This window comes from Equus przewalskii, chromosome 6 (assembly GCF_037783145.1).
Source record: "Equus przewalskii isolate Varuska chromosome 6, EquPr2, whole genome shotgun sequence".
In the NCBI taxonomy this organism is placed as follows: domain Eukaryota; kingdom Metazoa; phylum Chordata; class Mammalia; order Perissodactyla; family Equidae; genus Equus; species Equus przewalskii.
The window spans coordinates 65928529-65956253 of NC_091836.1; the positions used below are offsets into that span (position 1 = coordinate 65928529).

Sequence of the window (27725 nt, forward strand, 5' to 3'; positions counted from 1 at the left end):
AGAGATGAGAAGGTTGGTAGGCATCAGATCATGAGTGGCCATGAGATAGTTTAGGTTTTTTCTGTCAGTGGGAGCCACTGAAAAGTTTTCAGCAGAGTGGCAGCATGGTTAGGTCTGGTTTTAGAAAGCTTGCTCCACGTTGGCGTTCACTTGGAGGTGCCAGGGGGACATCTAGGTGGAGTTGTCCAGGAGAGAGTTAGATAGATGGGCACCTGACTGGGTGGAGAGGTGGGCCTTTCGCAAAAGGAGATCAAGGCTGGAGGTCTCTGGGAAGGGGGTTTAGCATCAGCTGTCTCTGCAGTTCACCTAGATGGGCCCTTTCAGCGGGGTTTAGGTAGTGTTCCATCCCTGGCTAAAAATACACAACCCAGTCACGTTCTTTGCCTTCTCTGCCCACCAGCCCTTTCCTGGCTTGTTATCCCTCTGCGAAGTCAGACCCTATTTGGAGTCCTCCTCCAAGCTAGGGTTGAACTCCTCTAATCAGGAAGCCAGAGACCCTCCAATTAAGATGAAGAGCAGTGGCTTACTACTACTTCCTGTGATAGGTGCTTCATAAAGCTTGAAATTCTAGTCCTGGGGGAATAGGTTTGGAGACTGCTATGCACCAACTTGCTGGAATCCACTTTTCTGCTTGGTTTGAAAGCTTTCCCAGCGCCTTCAGTGAGGTGAAAGGCCATGTGGTTTCCAAGGCTCATTAGCTCTCTGCCATCTAGCTCCGTGGGACAGAGCCATGACTGGGAGCTCTGACTCTCGGGGATGGGGATGGAAGTTGAAAAGCACAGGAGAGTGGCTTGGGTTTGTCCTCAGTGTCAAAATGAGACTAATTACTGTAAGGAAGTCAGAGGCTCCTTTTCTGTACCTTCCTCCCTCTCTGGCTTCTTCCTGAAACCTACACTGAAACTAAAAAGCCATCTGCCCAATTTAGTGAGAGAAGGAGAGAGAGTGGGTGCTGTATTTGGACCAATTTGTTCAAAATGTAGGGATATCTGGCCTGTGGGAGAGAAAGTTAACTTGTAATCAGCCTACTGTGTGCCAGCTACTGTGTGTAATCAGCCACCATGGTGGCTGCACATAGGTAGACTTGAATTCCTTGAGCATAGGAATAATTTAATGTAATTTATGAATCCCCACCCTCTAGGGGTATCTAGCACAAAGTAGATGCCCAATATATTTTTTAATCAATTTTAAGATGCTAGTAGTTAGGTATCATTATCACCATTTTATAGATGATGAAGATAAGACTCAGAGGTGTGCAATATTTGTTTCCCATAGCTAGGAAGTAGCAGAGCAGGCTCTTATACCCAGCTTGCCCGAATCCAAGCCTCTGTTCTGTGGAAAATCATAGAACCTTGAATAGTTACATGGAGCACCATGCCACTGGAATCTGCAGTGCTTGGATGCAGTCAGGAGATACATTTCCTACGTAAGTAAGACTCACTGTGGAGTGGAGAGGATGGCAACATTCTGGAGGCAACACCAGTAGACTAATAACCCTGATAAAGACAGGTCCACATAAAGTGCTTGGCAAGGCAGGAGGTGGAAACCCCTTCCGGCTGAGGCACTGGAATGAGGCTTCAAGGAGTGGGTGGCATTGGAGCCAGAACGCAAAGCACATGTAGAGTTGAACATGTGAAGATGGGGATAAAGGAGAGCCTAGACCGTGGAAGCAGCATGTGCGGAGGCACAGAGAAGAGGCCAGAGAGTGTGGTGAGACCCCCTCTTAGCCGTTTGTCTAGCTGGCCCCTTACATGACTATTTCCTATAGCAGCCATCAAGTTCTTGCTCAAGTACTGACATACATGTTACTGTGTGGCAAAGGACAAGGCATTTCCTGTGTCTGGGCCCTCGTTTTCCTGTCTGCAGAATGGCTAGATAATCTCTGAGATACCTTCTCATGCTCTGACCACAAAAACTGCTTCTCTAAGTCTCTTCCTCTTTTCCTCTCTTACCCCTAAACCCACCTAAAGGAGATCCCCTGGCCAGAAGCAGGCACTTCCTGCCCAGCTCTCTCCTGACTTGCCCTCTTGCTCCTTAACTTTCCCCTGTTCCCATAGTCCTTCACCCCCTGCTGTCTTCCTTCCTCACTCACAGCTCCCTTGTCTCTGTGCCTTTCTTCCACATCCACCTTGCAACCAGGATCCTTCCAAACACTCAACGTCTGTGATCTCGGGTGTCTGAGCTCTGTAAGCCAAATCCCATCATGCTCACGATCTTTCGCCTCTCCTGGGCCCTTCCAGCTGTAGTCCTTCTTGTACTTTGTGAGTTCTTGCTCTCATCCCCCAAGGGCCTCTTTAAAACTTCCACATCTATCCATCAGCATCCTGTTCAGCAGAGGTTCTTACCTCACTGAGAACACTGAGGCCATTGGTTAAGTGTCTTCCCATCATCCTGGCCTGTCCCTTACTGCAGGTCTATACCTGCATACCACTCCACAGAGGATGAGGACCCACAAAGTCTGTCCCTCTGATTATGCTCCAGATCCAGTCCTCTCCAGCTGTTGAGAGACACCTCAGTTGTTCACATCATCCCCTCACTTTCCCCAGTATCTTCAAACCTTCCCCTGGCTCTTTCCAGCATGTAAATAGGATATAGGTGTCATATAGTGGGCATTTACTTTATGAAAGATGTGTGTGATACTAGGCACATTACATAGAGTTCATTTAAGCCTCACATGAACCTGAGATGCTCGTGTCTATGCCCTGTTTTGCAGATGAGAAAGCTGAGGCACAGGATGAAGTAACCTACCCAAGTCACACGGTTGGACAGATGGATGGGCAGTTAGATGGCCTGGTGACTGGATAGCTGGTTAGATGATTGGGTGGATGGACAGATGGATGAGCTGATGGATGGGTGGACAGACATAGGGAGGATGAACAGACAGATAAATGGACAAACAAAAGGAGAAGTACTTAATAGGATAAGTATTGGATCAGGGTGAGGAAGGAGACTCAGACTCCAGTTTCAGAGATCCTACAGTCTAGCTGGGGTGATGAGCTAATACATAATAACAGTCAGGAATATATGTCAGATTATGTCTGAGGTTTTGCCTAAACCTGATCCCACAGTTCACAGACCCAAAACCTACGTTAACATAGTCCCCTTTCATTCTAGCTGAGTACCTTTGAGCAAGTCACTTAACCCCTCCAAGCTATTTCCTCAACTACGATACAGGAGTGAAAATATCACTGCAGGGCTGTTGTGAGGATTTCACGAGGTAACATTTGTGTGCCACCAACAATGGTTCTCCTCTTTCTCCTTATTTTTGCTTCAAATGCTGGTAAGTGTGGCTTGGACTATAAGTGCACCAGGATTTCAGAGAAATTCCCCAAGCTGTGCAGTAACTCAGAAGAGCTACTGAAGAAACGAAAAATCCTAGCAGGAATCATTTAAAATTATTTACCCCTCTATTAAAATGTTTTAAGGTCACTCTGAGAACCTCAGGTCCTAAGCAAAATAGAACACTTTTCCCTATTATCCTTTCTAGTGCTAAATACCTTATTAAAGGACTTCCCAGGAGGTCACATGGGGCCCAGGCTCTGTTTCCACATCCCTGGAATTTTAAAAACAACTTCACCTGCATCTGTTCCTTGCTCATCAGGAAAGCATGCAGATCCTTAGATGGGGTCCCCTCTCTCCCCAACTCATGTCAATTTTGAGCATTTTTCCAGGTCAAAGAAATTTTATGGGAAAATCGTATGTAAGTCTCTCTCTTTAGGGGAAAGGCACAGCTTCCCCTACGAGCTATTTTAATGAACAAGATTGTAAAGTAAGTCCAGACAAATTAAAACGTAGCCATGATAGGTCCCAGGCTCCATCCAGGCTCATATGGGGATTAACATTTAATGAGAGGAGCTGGGCAGCTTTTCCCCTTATGTATACACTTTGGGGCACAATTAATCAATAGCCAAACCTTGTATCTTTCCCTACTCTTTTCACCTCTTCCTCCTGTGTCCACCAGCTGCCACGTCATAGAAAGAGAATGGGTATGATGCGGGCATTGGCATGAGGGAAGCTGTGTGTGCGGTGTAAGGACTGAGACACGTTAAAATTAGAGAGTTCTCGGCCAGAGATTGAAGAAGAAGAGTTTCTAAGAAGGTTAGGCAACAAAGGAGACTGAGCCCCTGTATAAATATATTTAACCAAATATATTTTGTGCAATATGGCACTGAGATAGAGTTGAGCGAACCCACATAACACTTTCTCTTGAAGCTTTTTTTAATTTGTCTACTCTTTCAACAAATATTTGTTGAAAACTCATGCTGTACCAGGCCTGGTGCTTGCTGCCAGGGAAGCAAGATGAATAAAACCTAGAGCCTACCATCAGGGGGCTTCCAGTCTAGAGAGCAGACAGACATGTACACAGGTGAGGCAGGGCTGGGGAAGGAAAGGAAGTGCTGTGGGTGTGGCCTTCCCTAGGAGAAGAGCCAAGGTGTTCTTGGGCCTGACCTGGTTCATCTCCAAGGTCCTGTACAGTCAGTCAAGAACCTTACAGGTTTGGAATGAGAATTTTAGGAGAGTTGGGAATTTTCACCTGATTTCAAGAGGAAGCCAAGGCTACAAATACAAATAGTTTCTAACTGGGTTTTGATGGTCTTGGCTGATGGTGCCATGCAAGGTGACCAGAAAAAGAGCTTCATACCCAAATTTTGACACTGCTACTAGAAAAGCAAATATTTTGCTCTTCATGAAGCTGTTCCTCTGCTAGGTGACTAGGAGCTGTGCTGACACAGGACATCTTAGGCCCTCATTCATCAGTTGTATATATAGCATAGTTTACGTAGAGCCTTTCACATATACCCTTTCCTTCAGTTATCACCACTCCCCTGTAGGGGACCATTATCACTCTCTCCATTTTGGGGGGTGAAGAAGTATGACTCAGAGAGATTAGGTAATTCTCCCAAGGACTCCACAAGGACACAAGGAAATTAGGGAGTCAGAAGCTGAACTCAAGTCTACCCTATGGATTGGGTACTCCATAGTATTTCAAAAGATCCCTTCCAGGCCCCGACCCTCCAGCATTTAGTCAGAAGGCTCCTGTGTTAATCATGTGAAAGCCAACTAGCATTTATCAAATGCTCGCTTGTACCAGGTGTGTGGCATAGGTCAGAAGTCACATCTGATCTTCTGACTTCAGTCTAGTACACTTGCCACTACTCTTTGTTTCCTTTCTCATAAGAATATGTGTGTGCACAATATATTATATCCTGACTGTGTACCAGACTCCATGCTGGAAGCTTCACTTCCGTTCATGTTAACTCATTTGATTGACTGAGGCTGTGTCTGTCTGCCATGCTAGAATGTAAACTCCTTGAGGTCAGCAAAGAACCATGTCTGTCATAATCACCACTGGATTCCAGTGCCTCCTATAGGATTTGCACGTAGTGAGCACTCAAGAAATTAATCAAATGAGAGCAATTCCTACAACAGTGCTCTACAGTAGTTAGTGGCATCCCCAGTTTACAAATGAGGAAATCTGAGACCTAGAAAGGAGCTGTGACCCAAATTTCACAAAGTACCACTTATATTATGTAAAAGGCATATGAGCTGTCAGAGTACATTCTTTAGCATCAACCTATTTGGTTTCCACCAACCACTCTGGGAAGTTACATCTGCTTTAATGTCAAAGCAGAATCAGAAAAGGAAAAATAAAGCAGTTCTTTTTATTTCACAGACCAAAAAAATTGAGGTATATAAAAAATAGCCATGGGGCCTACAACTTGAGGGCAAATGATAAAGCAGCATCTCGGGTTTCTGCTCCCAGCAAGTCAGTGGGTCTCTTCCACTCACGCAAAGAGACCATCTGCAGAGGAGAACCTGAACACTGACAGGTTGTGATACCATCAGTTAGCACCCCATAAACATCAAGGTCACCTGTTCAGGCCCCTTCCATTAAAATGTGTTAGAGCTCATAACCCAGCTTGTAAAGGGCTGATGGGGAGGTGCCCAGCCACCAGGCAACTTCAGCTTCATGCCAGGAGAGCACATCTACGTAGACTAGCAAGGAAAGGGAGGGTTTGGATGGACAGGGCTACAGTCTCCAGATGAGAAAAGTATGACTGAGTGTCTGGGAAACTGTGCATAGAGGATCTTATTTCACTTCCCAGGGTCTGACTTGGATGTAACAAAGGATAAGCAACAGGGCCTGAGAAGGGGGAGATCTGAGGAACCCAGGAGTTCCCTTCAAAGGAGAGCCTGCCTCTTTGCTATTGATTTCCTCGTCTGTATAAGGTCTGTCTTGCAGCATAGCTCTGAGGTTGCCGAAATAAGGAAAAAGCACCAGATGACACATCCCCTCATACGGGTCCCTATGCTGTCTGGGTCTCAGTGGCCTCACCTCTAGGAAGATAGTCACCAGGTGTTCTCACAGCATTGTTGTGATAGTTAGGTCTTTTCCTCATTGCGCGTAAGCTAAAAGGTGCAGAAGTGAGTGACAGCTGTAGATTGTTGGGATAATCTTTGGAATGCCAGTATCCATTTGTGTTTGGTCTGGACTGTGATCTCCTGGAGGGTAGAGATGATAAGTTATTGATCTCTGTATCACTAGCACCAGGCACAGTCTCTGGACATAGTAGGCATGCTGGAATACTATTGGAAGAAAAAATGAATCGGTATGAATTTATCAACATCTACTATATATCAAGCACTAAGCTCCCTCTGAAGTGGGTGCTATCATTGTCCCCATTTTACAGAGGAAGAAAACGAAGCTCAGAGCAGTTGAATAGATTGCCTAAAGTCACATAACTGTCAGAACTTATATTTGGAGTCACATCGGATTCCAAGTCTACACTCTTTCATCCGCACTGCTTCCAGATCGATTCATAAAGGAATGAACTACCTGTTAGCCAAGCCCTGAAGGCACACCCTCAAGTGCTGGGGAAAGCCTGCTTCTTCTGCTCTTGACCCCTGTGAACTCCACAAGCCCTGCTGCCTGAAAACACCTCGCCTCTGGCCCCCACAGCCTGTCCCTCTCCCGGCTCACACCTCGGTGAATAGAAGTGCTGTTGGCTGTTTACTTTCACATCATAAACTGCACCTGGAGAAAGTGCTGAGCAAACCCAAACAAGTGCTGAGCTAACCTTCCCTCCCTTCCATGGGGTCTCTCAGGGGAGAGTTCTGGTCCTGAACACACACCCAGGCTCCAGAGTCACCAGGGGTCATTGCCCTGCAGCGCTGTGCAGAAGGGATGGAAATATCAGACAGAACATGGGGGCCTGGAGCCTGGAGATTGTCGTTCTTTGCTTGAGGAAAGTCCAAGACATTGTCTGTGTGAGAAGAAGGAAAGGAAGCTTGCAGAACATCCTGAGAAAGCCCCATTCCTGGAGGGCTGCTGGAGGTGGTGACACTTTGCTCCACAGCCCCACCCTCACTTGGGAAGTTTTCATAAGGGCAACTTACAGGAGATAAGCAGACAAATAGGCCTGGACTGACTTTCAGCCAAGCTGAGCAGGGTGTACATGAATTGTCTTATAGTCTCAGGCACTTGCAGCCCCAGGCACACACAGATTCATCCCTCATCCAACAAACCTTAATTAAGGGTCTGTTCTTGCCAAGATCTGTGCTGGGTACCAGGCTTAGAAGTGATCAGAAGAATTCGATCCAGCCTCGGGAGTCCCTAGTCTGACAATGAGACAGACACAGAAACAGAAAATCGCTCTACTGTGTAATCAGGAAAGGGCAGAAGCAGAATCACCACAGGGTGAATTGCAGGAGACTTCTCAGAGGAGGAAGCACATTGGAGCTGAGCCTTAGGGGTAGATCGTGCTGTGTAACATGGAGGGTGCTTATATCATAGACTCCCACAGTCTTAGAGCCGGAAGGGACCATAGATGCCATCGGATTCTTCCTGCAGTACATGAGGAAACTGACATCCAGAGAGGGGAAGTGACCTTCCTCAGGTCACACAGCAGATTAGTGGCTGAGCAGGCATGGATCTTACAACCCTGGTTCTTGGACATCTTGTCTAAAACTCACTGCCCTGAGAAACCTTGCTTGAGTTAGTGATCTTTGCCATGCCCTTTTCCATCATCTGCTCCACTGTGTGTTCACCACAGCCCTGATGGTCAGCAGAGGTGCTGTGAGGCGGCCTCATTACTGTCCACGCTGAACACATCAGCCAAGTCAAGGAACCTACCCAAGGTCACACAGCTCAGAAGCTCCTGAGCCTGGCAGAGAACACAGGTCCCCTGGCTCTGGGTCAGGGCCCTTTCCACCCATTTTACAGCACCCTCCCTCTTCTCTGGGCAGCTGAGAAATCCACTGTGTTGCTGCATGTAGTTCCTCCCTTTGCAGGTAATATACTTGGCAAGTTGTCTGGCAAAGGAACACACCATAAATGGTAACTCACTGTTATTGTTTTTTGATTCTCTAACAGTTTAGCCTGTACCTTGTAGGTTGATCTGGAAGGTCTGGGCCTTTGAGATCTAATTTTCCTTTTTTTTTTTTGCAAAAGTAGCTAGACCATTAGTGGCTTCTAAACCAGGAACACATCTTGGAAGGGAGTGATGGGCAAATGCAACTTGACATGGGTACCAGTTAATTTGGTTTCAAAGAAATTAAAGCTATTGAGAGTTTCATTTGAAGACTGTTGGGTCACAAGGCACAGAATCAATTCAGGGTCTCCTTCACAGCCCTGGCAGAGAGCATCCGTGGCCACGGTTGGTCAGGCCTGTTTCCTAAAAAGCCACGGTGTTTCAGAGCCTTTGCAGCCTCTGCCTGTGTAACCGTGAAGCTGTCGCTGGTCCCGAGCCCGAGGGGCTTGTGAATCAGGTCGTGTGTGTTTTGCACCGTCTCACAGACGAGCCTTTGTGAGGGGCTGGGCAGGTCCAGTCTGGCTGTGCAGTGGTCCCCCTAACTGTTTACTTTGGATCAGAAAGGCCATTGAGATGGTTCTTGAGTTGGGGGGATGAAGCAGTGAGCAGGACGGAGCATAAACCCAGCAAGAGCACAGAACAGCCACCCGAGAACATCACGGGGTATGCAGGTCGGGCTCCCGGTCGCCCCACCTCAATCAGAGTCAAGGCTGGAATGAAACACAGGCCCCAGAACCCTTCACGTGCCCCCACCAGACCCACAAGCACGTCGCTTGGCAGTCAGGGACTCATCCTCACTTTGTTTTCACACATAACCAGTTTTTAATTAAATTTGACTTTTCCTCACATCTGTTCAGAAGGCCGGTCCCCTTTGGAAGTGGCGAGCACAAAAGCGGGGACAGGCTGGCAAAAGGGAAAAGCAAACAAAGCAGAGCCCTTCCATCCATCCGTCTTGGGTGGGGAAGTGGGCTCGGGGCAGGCCTCTGCCTGGAGAATTGTTCTGGTCCGGGGGTCGTTGTCCACGGAGATTAGCCTCCTGATCCTCTGGAATCCCAACTGCTCACAGAAGCCGAGGTAGGTAGCCAAGTGTGACCCTCGTTCCCAACAGTGACCTACTCAATACTTGTTTTTCTCTCTCCTCCCTCCCCTGCCCCTCCTGGCCCTGGTTTCCTCCCTTGTCGTCCTCCCCACAGAGATCTGTGCTGCCGACTGCGGGGGCCACGGTGTCTGCGTGGGGGGCACCTGCCGCTGCGAGGATGGCTGGATGGGGGCAGCCTGCGACCAGCGGGCCTGCCACCCGCGTTGTGCTGAGCATGGGACCTGCCGCGACGGCAAGTGTGAGTGCAGCCCCGGCTGGAACGGCGAGCACTGCACCATCGGTATGGCAGGCCCAGGTCCCGGGGAACCTTCTCTGGGCTGCATGGTACCTTTGTCTGTCGGGCATTTCAGGGCCAAGGCTGGGCCCCCATTGCATGTGGGAACTGGGCCAAAAGTCCTTTCATCTGGCGACATTATGGTTGGCATTTCCTAGACTTCAGTTGGACTTAAACTCACAATTGGGCCCTTTTACCCTTTTCCCTCCCGATCTGCATTTCTCAGATCCCACTTTGCTGGTTAGCATGCCTTGTTGTTAGCCCCTCCCAGGCCAGATGCAGTATAGCTCTGTGTTATGGAGCTGGGGTTCAGGAATAAGGCAGGTGACTCTAGCACTTAGCAGTTGTGGGCAAGTCCCAATGCCTCTCTGAGCCTCAGTTTCCTCACCTATAAAATGGGGATAATAATGCATGTAAGGAGCTTAGCACAGGCTGGCACATAGTAGGGTGCTCCGTAAGTGTAGCCATTATTATCAAATTCAAGATCTGGTTGGGGGGTCCTGGACTTAGCTCTGAGCCCTTCATGCCCACTGGCCTCCTAGGCCAGAGCTCCCACAGAGGCCTGGGGAAAGCTTCCCACAGGCCCCAAGCCACATCTGCATCCCATTAGGCCTGGGATCCCTCCCGCCTGGTCGTCAGCTTCCGTCCTGTCTGCATTTGTCTCCTTTCTCCTCTCCCGGGGGCTCCGAGGCACCGGCCCCTGCTGAAGCAGCACTGTTGGCAGCTTTCAAAACAAGCCGATCACTCCATTCCCTTCTTTCTGCCTTTCCTGCTGGTTTTGTTGATGTTAAACACAGCCAGCCGTTTTGCTTGGTTTGTTATCCTGGAATGAACACTCACCAAAAGCTCTTTATTGAATCCACTGGTTTGTGTATATGTGTTTTAACTTCTTCCCCTTCCATTTTTTTAAAGGAAGGGTCTGTGATCAGATGGTGAGCACATGGCTTTAGAAGGCAGGATTCTGGGTACCTCTCCAGCTGTGAAGGTCACCTCTTGAGTCTTACAGAAACTAGAAGACAAGCCCCAAAGCTTTTGAAGGACAAAGGAATTTTGAGCAAGTGGAGCTACCTCTTATCTCATTTTTTTTTTAGCTGCATTCTTTTTGTTTTGTAGCCTGAAATTAGTTTATATTCATTGTCCCTGCCCCCACAGCATCACTGTGTGTATAAATGGCTGTGGGACACCTTATACTTATTAATCATAATGGCTTCTAACTTTTGAGTATTTACAACGTGCCAAGCACTGTGCTAAGGGCTTTAACTGCATTATTTCATACTCCTAACAGTCACCCTTTGGAGGCACATGTATTATTCTCTCCTTTTCAGAGACCTGAGGCTTAAGGTGACAACTTTTAAGAAGTAGAACAGGAATTTGAGGCTTGGTTTTCTGAGCCTTGGTGCAGGGGCTGCTCACCAGCTGCCTGTTCTGTAGTCCTTGCAGGACAAGGTGCAGGTTTCCTATGGAGGCATCCAGCATGCATCCTGCCGAGAGGCTGTGCGCTCCGAGTTCCACACCGAATGTGCCCAGCCCCAACTCTTAACAGAGCCACTCCATAGCGGATGGCAGCCCTCCGTGCTTTTCCATAGCAGAATGTGCCGCAGTGTCTTACTGTGCGCGTCTGGGTAGCTTCTTTATGTCCCTGTCATCCTACCTTACGATTGTCCTGGACACCTCTTAAAGAGAAGTGACCCTAGTCATCTGAGGGGCCCTCGTCTTTAAACTCTGCCTTCCTCTCACCTTCATTTTTCCGCGTGACTGAGGACAGACTGACCTTTTCACCTGCCAGCCCAGAAGGGGGCCCATCCCTATTAAAACCAAAATCAGAGCCCAGAGAGAGTGCATTCTGTTTTCTATCACTTTCTTACAGAGTCCTCAACTCACCTAACCAAGTTCCAAAAAGTTTGTGGATCTCAGACTTTTATAAGATAAAAGCATCTCATCTGAGTCCAATGGCCAGGGCTTTAGGGAAATTCTCCCTGAGTCCAGTCACAGATGATTCACGACAGGGCTTGTGGGCAGGCTGAGCTACATCTAGCATCTTGTGGATGTTTACCAGCCTGGCTTGAAGAAGATCTCTTTTGTTTTGATGCCAAGAAGTCAAACCATGCCTCCCACCTCCCCTGCACACCCCATTGTCACTCTTTAAGAGCAAATTCCTCCTTGGGATTGCAGATGCCTTTTCCCCTCTAGATAAGAAATACATCAAGGTAAATGTGCACAATTCAAGAGGGAGGTTGACAGTCTTAAATACCAGAAAAATGTCACAGGACATTGAAGAAGTAATGGACTAGTCATAGTGGCTCAGATGAAAGGACGTTGGCCTGGAATTCTATTACCTTTCGTTGTGTGGTGAGCATTTCCTTTGTCCCTGTCTAATCTCCCCGCATGGCAACTTGCTCTCTGTGGGTCTCTGCCTGTGGCCAGCTGCATCCCCACCGAGAAACCCAACACCCTAGTGCTGAAGGAACACTTTAATAACCTTGTCGCATATAAAGGAAGGGGCAGGAGTTGCAAATGAGAGAAACAGTGGTGATGCCTTCCTTTTCTTCTGGAATAGAAATAAGAAGGAGAAACCCCTGTTCAGTCTTTGATGGCAACAAGAAGTTCTTTCTTATGTTTCCAGGGAGCTTCACTCCCTGTGAAGATCATTTAGGAAAGGAAAAAACTGATGATGTGAAAAGTTAGAAATTCGAAGTGTTAAATTTTCTCTTGTTATCAGATTTCCTTATTATACAGTAGATCGTTAAAGTGCAGCTCACTGAGATGCTTTCGGATAGCTATGTCCCACACTAGAGAAAAAGCCAGTAGGTATCCACGACACTGACAGAGACCTCCATGCAGGGGAAGCAGAAGACAGGAGGGTCTGTTTATTTATACTCTACTGCCCTCCATAAACAGGAAAGAATGACTTGATCACATAACAGCTGGCATTGAAGCATAAGACAAGTCTGGGCTCCTTATGGTCAAGTCTCCAGCATAAGAACCTTTTTACCCCAGTGACATTCCCCAGAGCAGATTATTCTAATAGGAATTAAATATCTCCTTTGGGAGGCTTCGGTCCACCTTTTCTTTCATGGAAGATACTTGATTTTTCCCAAAAGAGATTGGTTTTTAGAATAAAAGGGAATCTGAAAGTGACATCCTCATTAATGACAGTATTTTTGTCAAAAAACAAGAATGTTTCACATTGAATCTTAATTCCTTATGTTAGGAATTATCTGTCTCTTTCCATCTTCAAGAAAGGTCTTTGGTGGGAGCACTGTGGGCAGACCACAAGGGGCCTTCGGTTTCTCCTTCCATGACTCACAGAATGGGGTGGCTGAAGGAGGCCTCCAGGGGTGACAAGATTCTGGCCCCCTCCTCCACTGCCCACGGAACTGCATACCCATCAGCCCGAAACTGAGTCACCTGCTCCTAAAAATATCTCACAAATATAAAGGATTTTTCCTTTTGCTCTCACTTACTCATCACTAATACTCCCATTTTCATATATGGAACCCCGTTCTCCTAGTGCAGAAGTTAAGGTAAGATGGATTATCTGGATCTGTTTCTCATATATAGTCAACACAGAGTCATCAAAAGCATCTTTTTGGATGTCTTTTCCAGGAATTTCATGGGTCTCAACTCTTGACCTCCAATTTCTTTAGAGAAAGCTGAAAATCATAGTTAAATTTAAGAAGGTTTTAATTTTTTCCTATTTCTTTGAAAACCACCGCTAACATTTTGGATCACTTGTATGATAGTTATTTTATTCACTTCAGGGCCCCTTGTCTACAAAGTCTCAAAACACATGTGGGAAATGCCAGCTTCTGATTACATTTGTAAAATTCCAACCTTGACCTCAAAGCTGTGATTGTTCAAGATGCCAGATATACAGAATTATTTACTCGGCTTCAGGAGAGCTGTCCAATCATATAAATCTTGATTCTTAAACAAATCCTCCTCTGGGAGTAAAGATCAAAATAATACTCTGATGATGCAATTACTAGAATGAGCCAAAGCCAGACTTCACGATGAAGAGAAATTATAAAGCAAGCCCACAAAATCTTCTGGAGTTCTTTGTCCACTTAAAGACTGGGAGCTCTCAGGTTTCTCTTTTGTAATCAGACAGCCCTTAACCAGGAGCTCACAAGTCACTCACGGGGCATCTGCGCCTGAGTGATAAACCTATGCTTATCCCTTCTCAAAAACATTCTCTCACAACAGGACCTGAGACCTGACAGGACAAATGCTGACAAAGAGAAAGAGAAAATGGACAGGAATCTACCCCAAGTTATCAGAGCAAAAACTTGATTAGTTGATGGTTCTGGGAGATTTCAGCCCATCTGTGGTAGGGGGTGGGAAACTGGAGGAAAGTTAGTGGGCTTTGTGAGTCCCTCTCAGTATGGGTGCCATTGACCACTTACTCACTGATCCATCATTCAAAGAGGGAAGAGCATCAATGAATCCAAGATCTTAACAAGAACATCTCTTTGATGGTGTCATCTATCTGAAAGAAGTTTATTTGATTATAACCACCCCAAGCATCATCTGCTCTCATGATCCTTGTTTAATCTGGCCTAATGTGTACCAATGATACAGCTATTAGAGTCAACTGAGGCACCCGGAAAATAAGAATGAAATACCTATTGACATGTTCTCCACGACCTTTGATAGGGGGCCTCTGAAACTTCTTGGGATTATCCTAAGAGAAACTTGAAAACTTCTGTTGGTACAGGCAAGTCAAGGAAAGAGTTTTCCATGTGGAGATCGTAGAAATGCTAAAGAGATCTAAGACTTCACAGATTAAACTCATGCCAAAGGCTCAGAGTCTGTCTCATAAATAGATATAGGCCACCACAATCTCCAGCTTTTTGCATAGTGACAGGAATATAGAAGGAGCATAAGACACATCTGTGCAATGTTGAAACAAGAAACATGGCCCAAGAGAAAGATGACTCTACTGCCATCCTCTTCATCCCGAAGTCCTGAGGAGGAAGATGCAGGAATTTTGTGAAGTCCTAAATCCACCATTCATAATGCAAACTTATGGACTTTATATCATCTTTTTTTAAAGTTGGTACTTTAAAATCATGATGAATTTTTAAATGACTGTGCCAAGATTTTCAAACAATGAAAGCAACAAGAGTATGGGCTTCTGCATATGCCTTTTATAAATAAATGGCATTGGACTTCAAAGACCCAGTTGTCACTCCATTTTCAATCACCAGAGACAGGAAAGCTCTATTCCATTCCCAGAAAACTCTTAGACTTGGTAATAACTGGCTGTTTTCTGCTTTTGGATTCACAGTGTGGCTTGAGGTCACTGTGTAGGAAAGGAATCCCTTGATTTGTGGAGTCAGAATTTGAAGCTTCGATTATCTACTTTTACCTCCTGAAACCCACAGCGTTGACTGCAGCCTGAGTCTGCCTCAGTCACTTCCATGGGCTGCTATTTCTGCCTGTGGTCTGGAGAAATTAGTAAGCATTTTTTAAAGGTATTAAAAACATATTTACACTTAATAGAGATCTTTATTACTAAACAGTGCTTATAAATGAAATGGCATTGGAAGAGAGAAAGAGCTCTCTGAAGTCAGCCCCTGGGCTTGGGGAGATTGGCCTATACAGCAGATATGATCTTCACTCATCACCAGAGCCATGATATCACCATTAAGACAATCAAAGTTTTTCTTGTGAGAGAACTCTCTCAAAATGGATGCTACATGATGAAATGGCCATTTGGATCCCAATGATGATAGCTCATCCAGCCTAGCCATATTGCCAACCCTTCAAGAGAAATCTAGGCTCACTCCATCTCTTCTGTAGCTAAGTTCAGAGTTATTACAAGAACATATGATTATAACCCTCCACAAAACTCTGCAGATCTGAAAGCTAAGAATACCACCTGAGCCAGGAGATCCTATGCGTTATTGCTCTCTGATGGCATATCCTGGGAGATCATATCTAAGAAATTTTAGATCACTTTGCAAAATTAGATGAGTGAGCTTGACTAAGACAAAAGTGACGGATGAATCAAGAATCAAGAAAGTCTTCCCCTTAGCCAGAGATGTTTCCTAGGCTATTTTCCATGTGGGCTGACCCTATTTTTCATTGTTTGGCATTCCAAAGCTTTGTTTATTCACTCCTGCTTAATAAACCACTCTCCTTCACTTTCCCTTCTTATATCCTTCTATCTCATGGACTCCACAGCATCTATAAGATTGAAGGGGTAGCGTTCAGGCCCAGTTAAAATCTCCTCCTCCCAATTTTCCACTTGGTTGTGCAGCTGCCAGCAGCATATTTCATCTTGAAACAAAGACCACATAGATACCTGAACTAAGAGCATAGCCTCTCATCCGCCAGTCTTTTGAGGCAAGTATATTTTGATGAACAGCAACAGTGTCTGTCCTATCCAGAGGATTGAAAAAATAGAATTGCTATTTTTTTATCAAGAGAGTAAGAATGTTCTTACAGTTTATAGAACCCTAGAGCTTCCAGATAAGGCCCCCCCATTGCAGTCCATCCTATCATATGGACTTTTGATTAATATGTGGAGTTGAGCTGAGGATGGGGGCCAGCCTGGCAGAAGGCATCAGGCCCTTCGGGAGATTGCCATCTATCTGGCCCTTCTGGGAGCACGTGTGGAGGAGCTTAGCAGGGAGGGTGAAGGGAAGTTCCTCAAATGGCTATAGCTACAGCCCAGGTGGGGAAGATGAAATGATGTTACTGATTTATGCTAGGAATGAAGAGGTCTGCCTGATTTAAACACACAGCCAGGCACCCACATGTACACACAGTGGGGTTAATTTCAGAGCAACGTTTGACACTCATCCTCACAAATAACAAAACTTTAGATTACCAAATAATTCAGTGCTGGGACTCAGTCTCTCCGTTGGAAAACAAAGCATACATCATTCTATTTTTTTGAGTTAATAAGCATTGAGAAGTGGTCAGGTTTTCTTTTCTTTTTCTTGTTTTTCACTGTGACATCCATTGACCTGCACCTCACATCCTGTGTAAGATGCACAGAGTGCATCTTACTTAGAATAGCAACCATTCTGCCTTCAAGTCTATATGAGCACATATGTCCATAGAAAATTCAAGATGGCAAACAGATAATCTAGTGGTGTATTTGACCAAAGACTCAACCCACTTCCCTAATGCATATCAGAAATGACTCAAATTTTGCATATTTCTAAATTCCAATTTCCTGGGAACACCTCCGTGCAGAGAGGGCGTACTTTTTTTATATATAGCTCCTTCCCCTAAAGGGAAGTTGGATGCTGCTCTGGGTAGATAAAGGGGCAAGTTCTAGTTTTCCATAAAGCTGACGGAGCAGGAGTGTGGCCACTTTTGCAGCTTCCCATTCCCCTTTTTCTCCTATTTTCCTTATCCATATGTCTTCTTGTTTATATGATCACATTTCCAAATGCCTGGATCACAGAATGAGTTGAAGTTCCTTTTGGCCTTTCCTGGAGAATGTGCTTGCTCTCCTTCCTTCTCTCTTGTGTTGTCTTGTCTTCGGGTTTATTTTCCCCACCATGGCAGGTCTGTCCAAAATGTGAGGTGCTTCCCCCTTTGTCTCCTTAGCACCTGGCATGGTTATGTGGCAGGCAGTATTGCACTTACTCGATCCTACTTCAAGTGTCCTGTCTTTTATTTCCCAAGCACACTATCTGGATAGGGTAGTTAAAGGTATGGTCTTCCTTCTTCTATTTTCCTATTGTCTTTGTGTGTGTGTTTGTGTATGAGCATAAAAGAGGAAATGTGTATATAAAAATGTATATACACCCCATAAGCATGGTGTCTAGAGGCTGCCACATCCCTAGATTTGTCACAGCATCCGCTGCCCAGGGGGTCGGTTTTTGGTCACAAAGTAGTTGATATACTTGGAGTGTCATTCTTCCCCCTAGAGTGCTCAATCTGTTTGTGACATTACCATTGTGCTATTGTCCTTCCCTCCACATACACACATACACCCCTCACCCTTTCTACCCCATCTCATGTCACCCTGTCCATCCCGTATGGCCCCTGGTCCATCAGAATTACGATGCTGGAAACCAGGGTGTGTGGCCTGAGAAAAGAAGAGACCCCAGAGCAAGCTAAGAAATCTTAAGAAGTACATTCTATCACTGCTGTGTTCATCTATCCAACAATCACATATCGAGCACCCACTAGTAGTGAGTACTAGATACCTGTGCCAGGCTCTGGAGAAAGAGGGGAAAAAAGACCCCTGAGCTCAGGGAGTGGATGGTCTACTTGTTTGGGGTTTGGTTTTTTTTTTCCTTTTCAGGGAAGGCCTGACTTTGGTAAGTTTTATCTTTGAAGAGTGTTCCCCACAGGCAAAGTAATGACTTCCATTTCAAACATTTACAGGAATTAGGTGGTACCTAATTCTCCCAACTGGCTTCGCTGCTCTAAGAATAAGTCTCAGTGATCAGATATGTGTGCTCCTAAAAGAGTCCAAGCTCCCTGAGGAGAAATCCCATGCCATACTCATCTTTTTATCCTCAAGCCCTTACACGGCACCTGGCTCAGTGGTTAAGGACACATACTCTGGAGTCAGACTGCCTGAGTTTGAATCCCAAGTCCAACACTTAACAAAATGGGTGACCTTGGGCAAGTTACTTAACCTCCCTTTACTTCAGAGTCTTTATAAAATGAGGATAACAAGACCAACCTCTCAGGGTTGGCATGAGGATTAAGTGAAATAACGAATGTAAAGTGCTTAGCACATGGGCAGGAAAGATGCTCAGTAAATGTTAGCTATGCTATTTTATCATCATATTCCTATTCCCACCCTTAATTTGGAGAAGGACTTTATTAGCCAGACTAATTTTTGAAATTTTAAAGAAAGAGGCTGAATTGGCTTTTAATAAGAGGTAACAACTGCTGTTTGAAACTTATGGAAAGGATTTTGGGGAAACATAAATGACTAAATGCTTTTCAACTGGGACATCTTTGCCAAATACAGCAAAGGTGTTGCTAGGGCCCATCAGATGGATGCCTGGTGGTGAGAAGCAAGCCTCCTCGCATTTTGCATGCCGGTCTTCAACTGAGAATAAAATCATTCCAGCATAAGAGAGTAGTACCTGTGAGCCTTTTTAAAATAGGCATTTCACACATAATCATTATCAGAGGAATCTTCAGGATGAATTAAATTTAATAATGTTACCATCTATTTGGTGGAAGTTTTTCCTACTGTCTGAAGTTTTTTGTATCCATGAGTCTTAAGCGAGTCCTGTGAGGTTTTTTTAACGGAGCAGATGGAATTTTACCCATTTGATTGGAAAAAGAAACTCAAGTCGAGGAACTTGAGTGGCTCATCCTGGGTCACACTTCCGTTAAGTGGCAGAACCAGGATTTGGATTTCCTGGCCTAATCCGTATTTCCAACGTTCTTCCTTCTATCACCATAAATCACCAAAATGTCACATGGTTTCCAATATTCTTCCTCCAAAACATGTCTTCCAAAATGACACCCTCACCAGGAAATGACACATTTTCTCTCTCAAAGCACCTGTTCTGATCTTTAGTTCCGAAAACATCACCATACCTTTGGTTAGATTAGGTCAATGAATCATAACATGCTTGAAAAGACAAATGTTTCTTGCCAAAATCTAGATCTGGGTGAAGCCCCCATCTGGCTGACTTTCTGATATAATGGATAGTAATTCTCAAAACAGAATTCAGAGACATGTACAATGCAAGTTCAGGACTTGTCAAAGTAGAGTATTTTACACTTCAGAGATGAACTGGCTTTTGTTCTTTGCCTTCCAGTTGCATTGGCAGAGACTAAAGCAACAACATTCACTCACCAAATATATTGAACTCCTTCTAAGTGCCAGGAAATGTGGATACCACACAGCAGAAGTGGTCCTCGCTCTCAAGTTGCCCTCAGTCTAGCAAAGAAGACACTAATAATAATAAAACATGTAATTCCAACAATGTGTGATGAGGGTTATGATGGGGAAGTCCAGGGTCATTTAGCAAGGAGACCCCCCAAACTTAGGCAGAGCCTTGTAGACCAAGATCATGGACTTTAACATAATAATGTGAGAAACTAACTGAAAGTTTTTAAAAGCAGGATAATGACTTGATATATGGCCAGGATCTATCTGGCCATATTGTTGAAAAAGAGTTGAGGGGGAACATTTGGGGGCAAGGAGACCAATTAGGAGACCATTGCTGTTATCCAGGTAGAAGACGATGATGACCTTGTCTAGGGAAGTGACCATAGGGATGAAAAAGTCCAAGAGGACCAAAAGGAGAAACATAAAGGGATGGGGCATTTTGATATATGATGGGTGTACCCCATAGCCCATCTGCCACTTACCTAAAAAATAAGTACCTTCAAGGATTCTCAAAGTCTTCTAGTCACACCTGATGCTGCCTCCAAGGGGGGCTTCTACATAGGCTTAAGCAGAAGGTTGAAGATAAAGTGGTCCCTTGTCATTTAAAGGGCACCATTTCTTTTGAAAAGCTTAGCCCTTCTCTAAACCTTAAAATTACATTATTTTGGCTCTCGCAAATGCCTGGTGTGAGTCCTTCCAGAAGGGATTGTTAATATCACTTGGGCTTTCTGAATTATTGATGAGTTTCAGGGTTTGTGGAATTAATGAGCTTCCGTGGTGGATAAGGATGGGCATATGGCTTTAAGAAAGTCAGCAAGTGGCCTCTGAGGAGGCTGCATCATACTGGCTAACGGGGGTGAGATTATCCCAGAAGCAAATCTCTGGATGAGAGCAAACCTCATTCAACTCACAAGTACTCAAAATCCCTAGGAAACCCTGAAACTGATAGGACAGTGCAGACCCTCGGGGTATAACTTGGTCCGTTTGAAGAAACTAACTGTGGATAAAGCATTCCTGTTATTTCACATGTAGAACTTACTCTCCCCAGGAACACCTGCACCTTCAAGCAGTTTCAGAGCAGCACAGGATGTGTGTGAAGGCACTAGGCACTGTGTGTGAAGAGGAGCGCACCAGAGCAGGAGTTCCCAAAGAGGGTTTTGTGGAATGGAATGTTCCACATTATTATAAATGGTTAAGGGGGGATAAAAGAGTTCTGAGGTCAAATTGGAAAATGTTCTGATAATCAAATAAGCAGGTCTCTTTATTGTAAGACATCTCAGGGCCTTTAATTATTAATATGCAGTGTGACTTTCTAGAATAAGAATATAGGATGCAGAGCAGCCTCTGGCCTAGTGGTTGAAGTTCGGCACACTTCGCTTTGGCAGCTCGGGTTCAGTTCCCTGGTGCAGAACCACACCACTTTGTCAGTAGCTGTGCTGTGGTGGCAGCTCACATGGAAGAGCTAGAATAATTTACAACCATAAGCAACTGTGTACTAGGGCTTTAGTCGGGGGGGAAAGGAAAAAAATGCAGGAAGATTGGCAACAGATGTCAGCTTAGGGCAAATCTTCCCCTGCAAAACAAAACAAAAAAACACTACAGGTTAAAAAGAAAAAAAGAGTATAGGATACAATGTTTTCCAAACTTGTTTGACCACAGAAGCTTGTTTTTGAGGACCTACTAGAACTAGTATTCCACAAAATGCACTTTAAGAAGTATTATTTGAAATTATAAGACCCATTTCAGTGCTTCCTGGAACAAAGTAGGGTATAGATAAATAGAATATAAAATTATTGGGGGCAGAGGACATATCTTATCTCTATTTATCCCAGAATTAACCCATGCCTGGCATCCAGTTGGTGCTAAGTAAAATTTGTTGAAATTAAGAACAAAGTCTTCAAATTTGAAGTTGTTTTGACCTCCTCTATTGGGTCCGTTCTAGGAAGGACCTAGCAGATCGTCTCATCCAAGCTTTCACTTTATAGATGAGGAAACTGAGACCAAAAGAGGAAAAGTAACTTTCCCAAGATCCTACAAGTCAGGTAGGAGGTACAAGAACCTAGGTCACCTGTCTCATTTGTTGATTTATTTCAGCAAATACAGATTGAGAAACTGCTATGTACAAGGCACTGGATTAGGTCCAAAGTTGCCTTTCTGGAGTTTACATTCTAATGGAGGAAGTAAGACATTAAACTAATGGCAAAATTAATAATTTAAGTATGCTAGGGGCAGTTGTTCTCAAAGAGAGGGACAGAGTAGAGTGCTAGGAAAGCATGAAATGGTGAACATGGGCTGGGGCTTGAGGCTCTGAACCCACCTCGCTGCCTCCCACTGAACTGCATGTTGACCTCATGACCATATCACTGGGCTTTTCTCAGCTGTTTTGGCAAAGTTTGTATTTATTAGGACCATAGCTTTTGACCCAAACGTTGAAACAACTTGGACTGGCAAAGTTATTTTCTGGTTTGTGAATTTCTTAGTAAAGTTATACAACGTTAAAACAGTTAAATACAATAATAGTAATAGCAGCTACCATTTGTTAAATGCCTACTTATGTTACCAACTGTGCTAAATAATTAACATACATTACCTCATTAATCTTCTTGACAGCTTTTTCAATTAGGTATTACCTCCATTTTATAGATGAAAAGACTGAGGCCTAGAGACTTAAATAATTTGCCAGCTATCACACGGGTAGGAAGTAAAATGTTGGTGCTGGGATTTGAACCGAGGTCTTTCCAGTTCCAAAGTCCACATTCTATTACAACACATAGTTTTTATTAAAAATTTAGGATTAATTGGTGTGAAATCGGAACTTCCCTAGAAAATTAGGATCTGAAAAATATAACAAAAAGTTATTGAGTTTAGAAATAATATATGTAAAGTGTCTAGCACACTGTGAGCCATGGTGGACCTTCAGTATATGGCAACTATCTTTGTCATCACTGTCCTGAAGCATCTAAACCCGGGGTTGGCAAACCACAGCACACAGACCAGATCTAGCCCGTCACCTGTTTTTGTAAATCAAGTTTTATTGGAACACAGCCATTTATAAACTGTGTGGCTGCTTTCAGGCTACAATGGCAGAGTTAGGTAATTGCAACAGAGACCATATGGCTCACAAGCCTAAAATATTTATTATTTGGACCTTTACAGAAGTTTGCTGACTCTGATCTTGATAACTGCCTCAGTTTTCCATTTTGCCTTTCTATGAGCCCTACCTGAAGTTATGGGTACAACTTATGATACTATATGCTCTCTACTCAAAATAGAAGGTAAAGGTGAGTAGAAGATTCAGATATTGTACTCGAGCTGTATGTCAGGCTTCGTGTATCATGCATACTTTATCTTATTTAATCCGCCCAACAACCTCATTTTATAAGTAGGCTCAAAGAAATTAAATAAGACACCTGGATCATACAGCCACTGAGTGGCAGAGGCAGCCTTTGATCTGGCTTCCAAACTTGTGCTCTAACACAAGAGATGTTCTTTGCATCTTGCAAGAAACTACATCTTGGAGCAAGAGAAAGCAATCTACTACCATTCTTACCCGTTGGACCCTACTTCCTCTAAGACTGATTTAAAAGACAAATGAGACTTAATTGAAAGGAAGTCCCAGCCAATGAACAAAAATGTCAATGGGACGAATCAGGGAAAGAGCGCATCTGTAATCGTTTCGATCAGGAAGGGTGGCTGATGTTGGCTACCAGGTCAGAAGGCCTGGGCGTTCACCTACACCTCACAGCTCTGCTCCTGCCTTTGCAACTGCTTTCTGGGTCCCTGTTGGGGTGTCTATGCTGGTGGTTTCCCACCTTTAGCAACAGGCTTCTACTAAACTTCTGGAGAAATCCTTCCTGGGTGTGGAGTGTACACTCAATAAATGGTTATTCCTTTGAATGGAAAACACAGTGGCCAGACTGATTGATGGGTTGCTATGTTGAACATCTCAAGTATAAATGAACATGTTCTTTTCTTTTACTTTGCAATAACAGCCAACTATCAAAAGTCCTTAAAACACTGAAGTTTTAGATTCTAAGTGATCCACCCTTTAGTGAGCGCCTGCCTCGGCCTGGGTGTTGTACTGGACAGTTACATTCACATTGGTCCCATTTCAGAATAATGGGTCAATTTTCAGTTATTTCATGGCAGAAAATTCCATTTGTAGCCATATTTGTAGCAGTGTGCTCCTCATGATGATAAAACAAATTAAGCTTTATAGATGACAGAGTGCTTTCACATCCACGCCTTTCCCTGAGACCGAGCAGGGGCAGAGAGAAGATATGGCAGGCAGGCCAGTCAGAGGTGCTTTGTGATAGCCCTTCTGAGAAAGAGGTTGGTGGGTTCGTTAAAATAAGGACTTGAATGAAAACCAGGTGGCAAAATAGAAGCCAAAGTGAACCATGTAACTTAACAGATTCTCAGACATAGATTTCTGAGCCACAGACTCGGAGAGAGAGGTTTAACAAGGTGGTAATCAACAACCTGTAAATCCCTTGAATGATAATAATAACTCCCTGCCACATGATGATGGTCAAAGCAGAACCAAGGCAGAGTCTAAACATTGCCTGACCCTCCTGGATTAAATCATCCGCAGCCTCTCAGACAGACGGCCACACCTGTGCAGGGTCCCCACCATATTTTGCACATTTCCTTTAGGGAGCTTAGCAATGAAACATTTTGCCTCCACATATCTATCTCCTGTGTTAGGCTGCATGCTCCTCAAGAATAGGAACTAGGTCTTATTCATCTCTGTGCCTCCAGTGCCAGCCCAGAGAAAGTGCTTAATAAATGACGGATAGGCAGACAGATGTACAGGTGAACAAAATTAGGGAAGAGCAGCCTGCCCGTGCCTGCATTTGCAATCACAGAAAACCTAATTAGGCTCTCTCGTGACCGCCATTAGGGCTTCTCTGGGTGCAGAGCCCTCCTATTAGTGGCTATACATAAGATGGGAAGAAAAAGATCCAAGGACTCTTCTCAAAGTGAAGACAGTTGTTTAGGAGAAAATAGGACAAAATAAATGAAGAGCCTAAGGTCCAGTACCGTTGACCTAGTAACAAGAGCTGGAAAAAGTCTGGCCATTTAGAGTGAGACCCGGAAGAGCTGAGGGGACACGAGGAGCAAACCAAGAGATGATTCCTTTGTTCCCAACATCCACCAGAGACAGGAAAAACACCCAAGAGCGAACAGGGAGCAAGGATCAGGCGAAATCTCCGTTGGTCAGATCCTGACAGGCCAGCATCCACTGACTCCCACTCTAGAATCCCAGTCACTTTTGAAAGAAGGGATTTTAGAGGCAGAAGGTGTGGGTTTCGGACCTATCCCTGCCGCTTCCTGACTGTGCCACTTCCTGACTGTGCAGCCTTAAGGAGTCCTTTTACCTCCAAGTCTCAGTTATCTTCTCGGGGGAAGTGGCAGTTCCTAATGATACCGGCCTCCCTGGGTGCTGAGGGCATCAATGTGCTGATGGATGTGAAAGCATTTTTTGAGTTGGCAGGTGGAGTGTGAGTGTGCGCGACTGCACTTGGCTGTGGACGAGCAGACCTTGATTCTGTGTGCTTTGCCTTGCAGAGGGTTGCCCTGGGTTGTGCAATGGCAACGGCAGATGTACCTTGGATCTGAATGGGTGGCACTGTGTCTGCCAGCTGGGCTGGAGAGGAGCTGGCTGTGACACATCCATGGAAACCGCCTGTGGTGACAGCAAAGACAACGATGGAGGTAGGGCTTTGGTACCCATGGGCCCCATGCAGTTCCAAGTCTGGAGGGAGGTACAGGGTGGAGGGTGGGCATTACTGAGTTAACAGGCCATCAACACACCAGCTGTCCAGTCAAGGAGGCCTGCAGGGTATACATAAAACTGCACATGTGGTCTACAGAATGAGTGCCTATCACTAGTTGTTCCATTTGAATTAATTAAAATTAACTAACGTAAATAAAATTAATTACCATCCAACAGCAGTGCAGGAAAGGCGTATGGAAGAAAGAATTTTCTAACAATTCAATAGTGGAATGAGTTGCCTGGCAAAGTTATCAGATCCCTGGAAGTAGACAAGAAGAGGCCATCCAATTCTGTTTCACAGAAAGTGGCAGAAAGGGTGCTTCTCTGGGGGAGAGAGGTTGAGTTACCTTTGGTCAAGGTCCCTTCTCTTCTGATTGGTGGTAACCCTCAAGCACACTGGGGGCCACCTTTGTCCCCACACTCTCTGTCCCTGTGGATTTGTAAAAGGATTTGTAATTTGTCTTTGCTGTTGGATTTTTTCAAGTGCTGGACAGTCAAAACCCCTAAGGAAGGGAGGCCTAGTCTTGTGGAACATTTATTAGCTAAGAGTGAAGAGACCAGCATTCTAATCCCAATTCTGTCTTTGATTCCCTGTATATCCTTAAGCAAGCTACTTAATGTCTCTGGGCCTCATGCTCCCTATTTATAAAATGAGGCAGTTGGATCTTGAGGACCATTCCAGTCCTTATATTAGTCCTAGAATTAGCCTTCATCTTTCTGTTGTGTAAACTTGGATAAATAGAACCATAATGTGCTCTACTTTTCCGCTGGGAAGATGGGTTGACTCTACCGATCTCAGGGAGTATTAGGAGAATAAAAAGATAGAAATATGAAAAAAAAATTGAAACAGTTAACCTTCCTTTCTAACATTGGCCTAGTCCAAATGTGTTTATGCAGCCCCCTCTTGTTTATACCAAGGGACTTTCTGGTATTCCCCACAGAATAGAAAATCAACAGGTCAGAAACCTAGCATCTTAGGCTGTGGGGATTTTCTACTTTGACTGATTCTACAATCTCAGAACAGAGTGAAGATTCAAAGGCCACGTGTGTGCTATTGTGATTGCTCTGGTTTATTTGCCTTGAGTTGGCCCCAGCAACCTGCAAAAGCCTATCTCAGACCACTGATCTTTGTCTGAGCCAGCTTTCAGTCCTTCTCCCTGCCGCCTGCACCCAGGAGGTGGTCCAGCCTATGCACCCAGGCCTGGGCTCCATGGAGTAATTGTCAACAAGGAGCTCGTGGGGTTGGGCCTTGATAGCCAGGCAGAGACAGCAGGTCCATGTTGTCCTCCCGAGATCTCACAGGGTTGAAATGTCCCTTAATCAGTCTGAAACTTGGGGAGTTCAGTAAGTCCTGTGATCCATAAATATCCAGACTTCCAGTTATGGGGCACCTCCCTAGGCCAGGCACAGAGATCAGTGAGTCCTATCCCTGTGCTCCAGGAACTCAAATGAGAAAGAAAGGCCCAAAGTTAAGTGCTGATGGACAGCGATAAGTACTGTTGTAGAGTTATATATTGGTTGTTGGGAGTAGAAAAACAATTCATCAAGAAGGTGATACTTGAGTAGGTAGGCATTCTCTGGAAGGAAAAAGGCTTTTCATTTAGAGAGATCATTGTGGGCAAAGTAGGGAAGGGCACCAAGTATCCCAGTCTTCAGGCAAGGTAAAGGATGATAATACTGCCCTTCAAAGGGAAGAGATGCCAGCCTAAATTATCCACATAATTTCCTCATCATTCCCCTTCATCTTGCCTGTGTAGACACAATTCCAATGACCAACAGTAAATTCATGTAAATAGAAGAGAAGGGGAGAAGAGCCACACCAGGAAGTTATTCCTTTCTCAAGAATCTAGGGTCGTGGCCAAAGTCTTCAAACAGCTGTTGAACATCTGGGCAGTGAAGGATCTGAATGTCCTTAAGAAAAGTGGGGAGAGGGTGCACTCCCCCAAACACACATGTAAGGTTATAAAACAAGTTTCATCTGTTCCCTCATATGAAATGCAATACCAGTGTGTCCTCTGTTTACCGTCCTTGAGAGCCAGCGTTCCCAGCATAAGAGCTCACTGGTGTTTACATGGGTGTGGACACACAGGAGCCTAAAGCCCCACAGCTTTGGTAGGGGAAAGATTTTTTTGTCATAGGAAATAGGACTGATCCAGATCCCAAGGGAATGGAGCCTCCTCCGGCTGCTCTGAGGGATGAACCAGCAGGAACTAGAAAAGAACAATCTGAAAACCCCTAATTGTAGGAGAACATACCTCTTACATTTATGGAGCATGTTATAGATTGTAATGAACTTTTACATAATTTTAGCAAAGTATATACAAACAATAGCACTGTAACCTGAGTTCATTCACTCACTCAAGAAATGTTAACTGAATGTCTGCTCTGTGTTGGTCCCTGTCCTGGGTTCTGGGGCTTCAGAGATGACTAAG

The 27725-nt window shown here is 44.8% G+C and overlaps 1 protein-coding gene across 37 annotated transcripts in view; it reads left to right on the plus strand.

Annotated features, from left to right (window-relative positions):
• The window catches only part of TENM4 (teneurin transmembrane protein 4), a 2704309-nt gene that overhangs the window by 2547862 nt on the left and 128722 nt on the right, over positions 1-27725 (plus strand). For 23 of the 37 annotated variants that reach the window (XM_070625735.1, XM_070625734.1, XM_070625736.1 and 20 more), the window contains 3 exons: positions 9503-9688; positions 17330-17356; positions 25086-25232. In XM_070625735.1, coding sequence (XP_070481836.1) covers positions 9503-9688; positions 17330-17356; positions 25086-25232 — 360 coding nt within the window. The remainder of the gene's footprint in view (positions 1-9502; positions 9689-17329; positions 17357-25085; positions 25233-27725) is intronic. The other 14 variants (XM_070625767.1, XM_070625766.1, XM_070625747.1 and 11 more) reach the window with 1 other exon arrangement.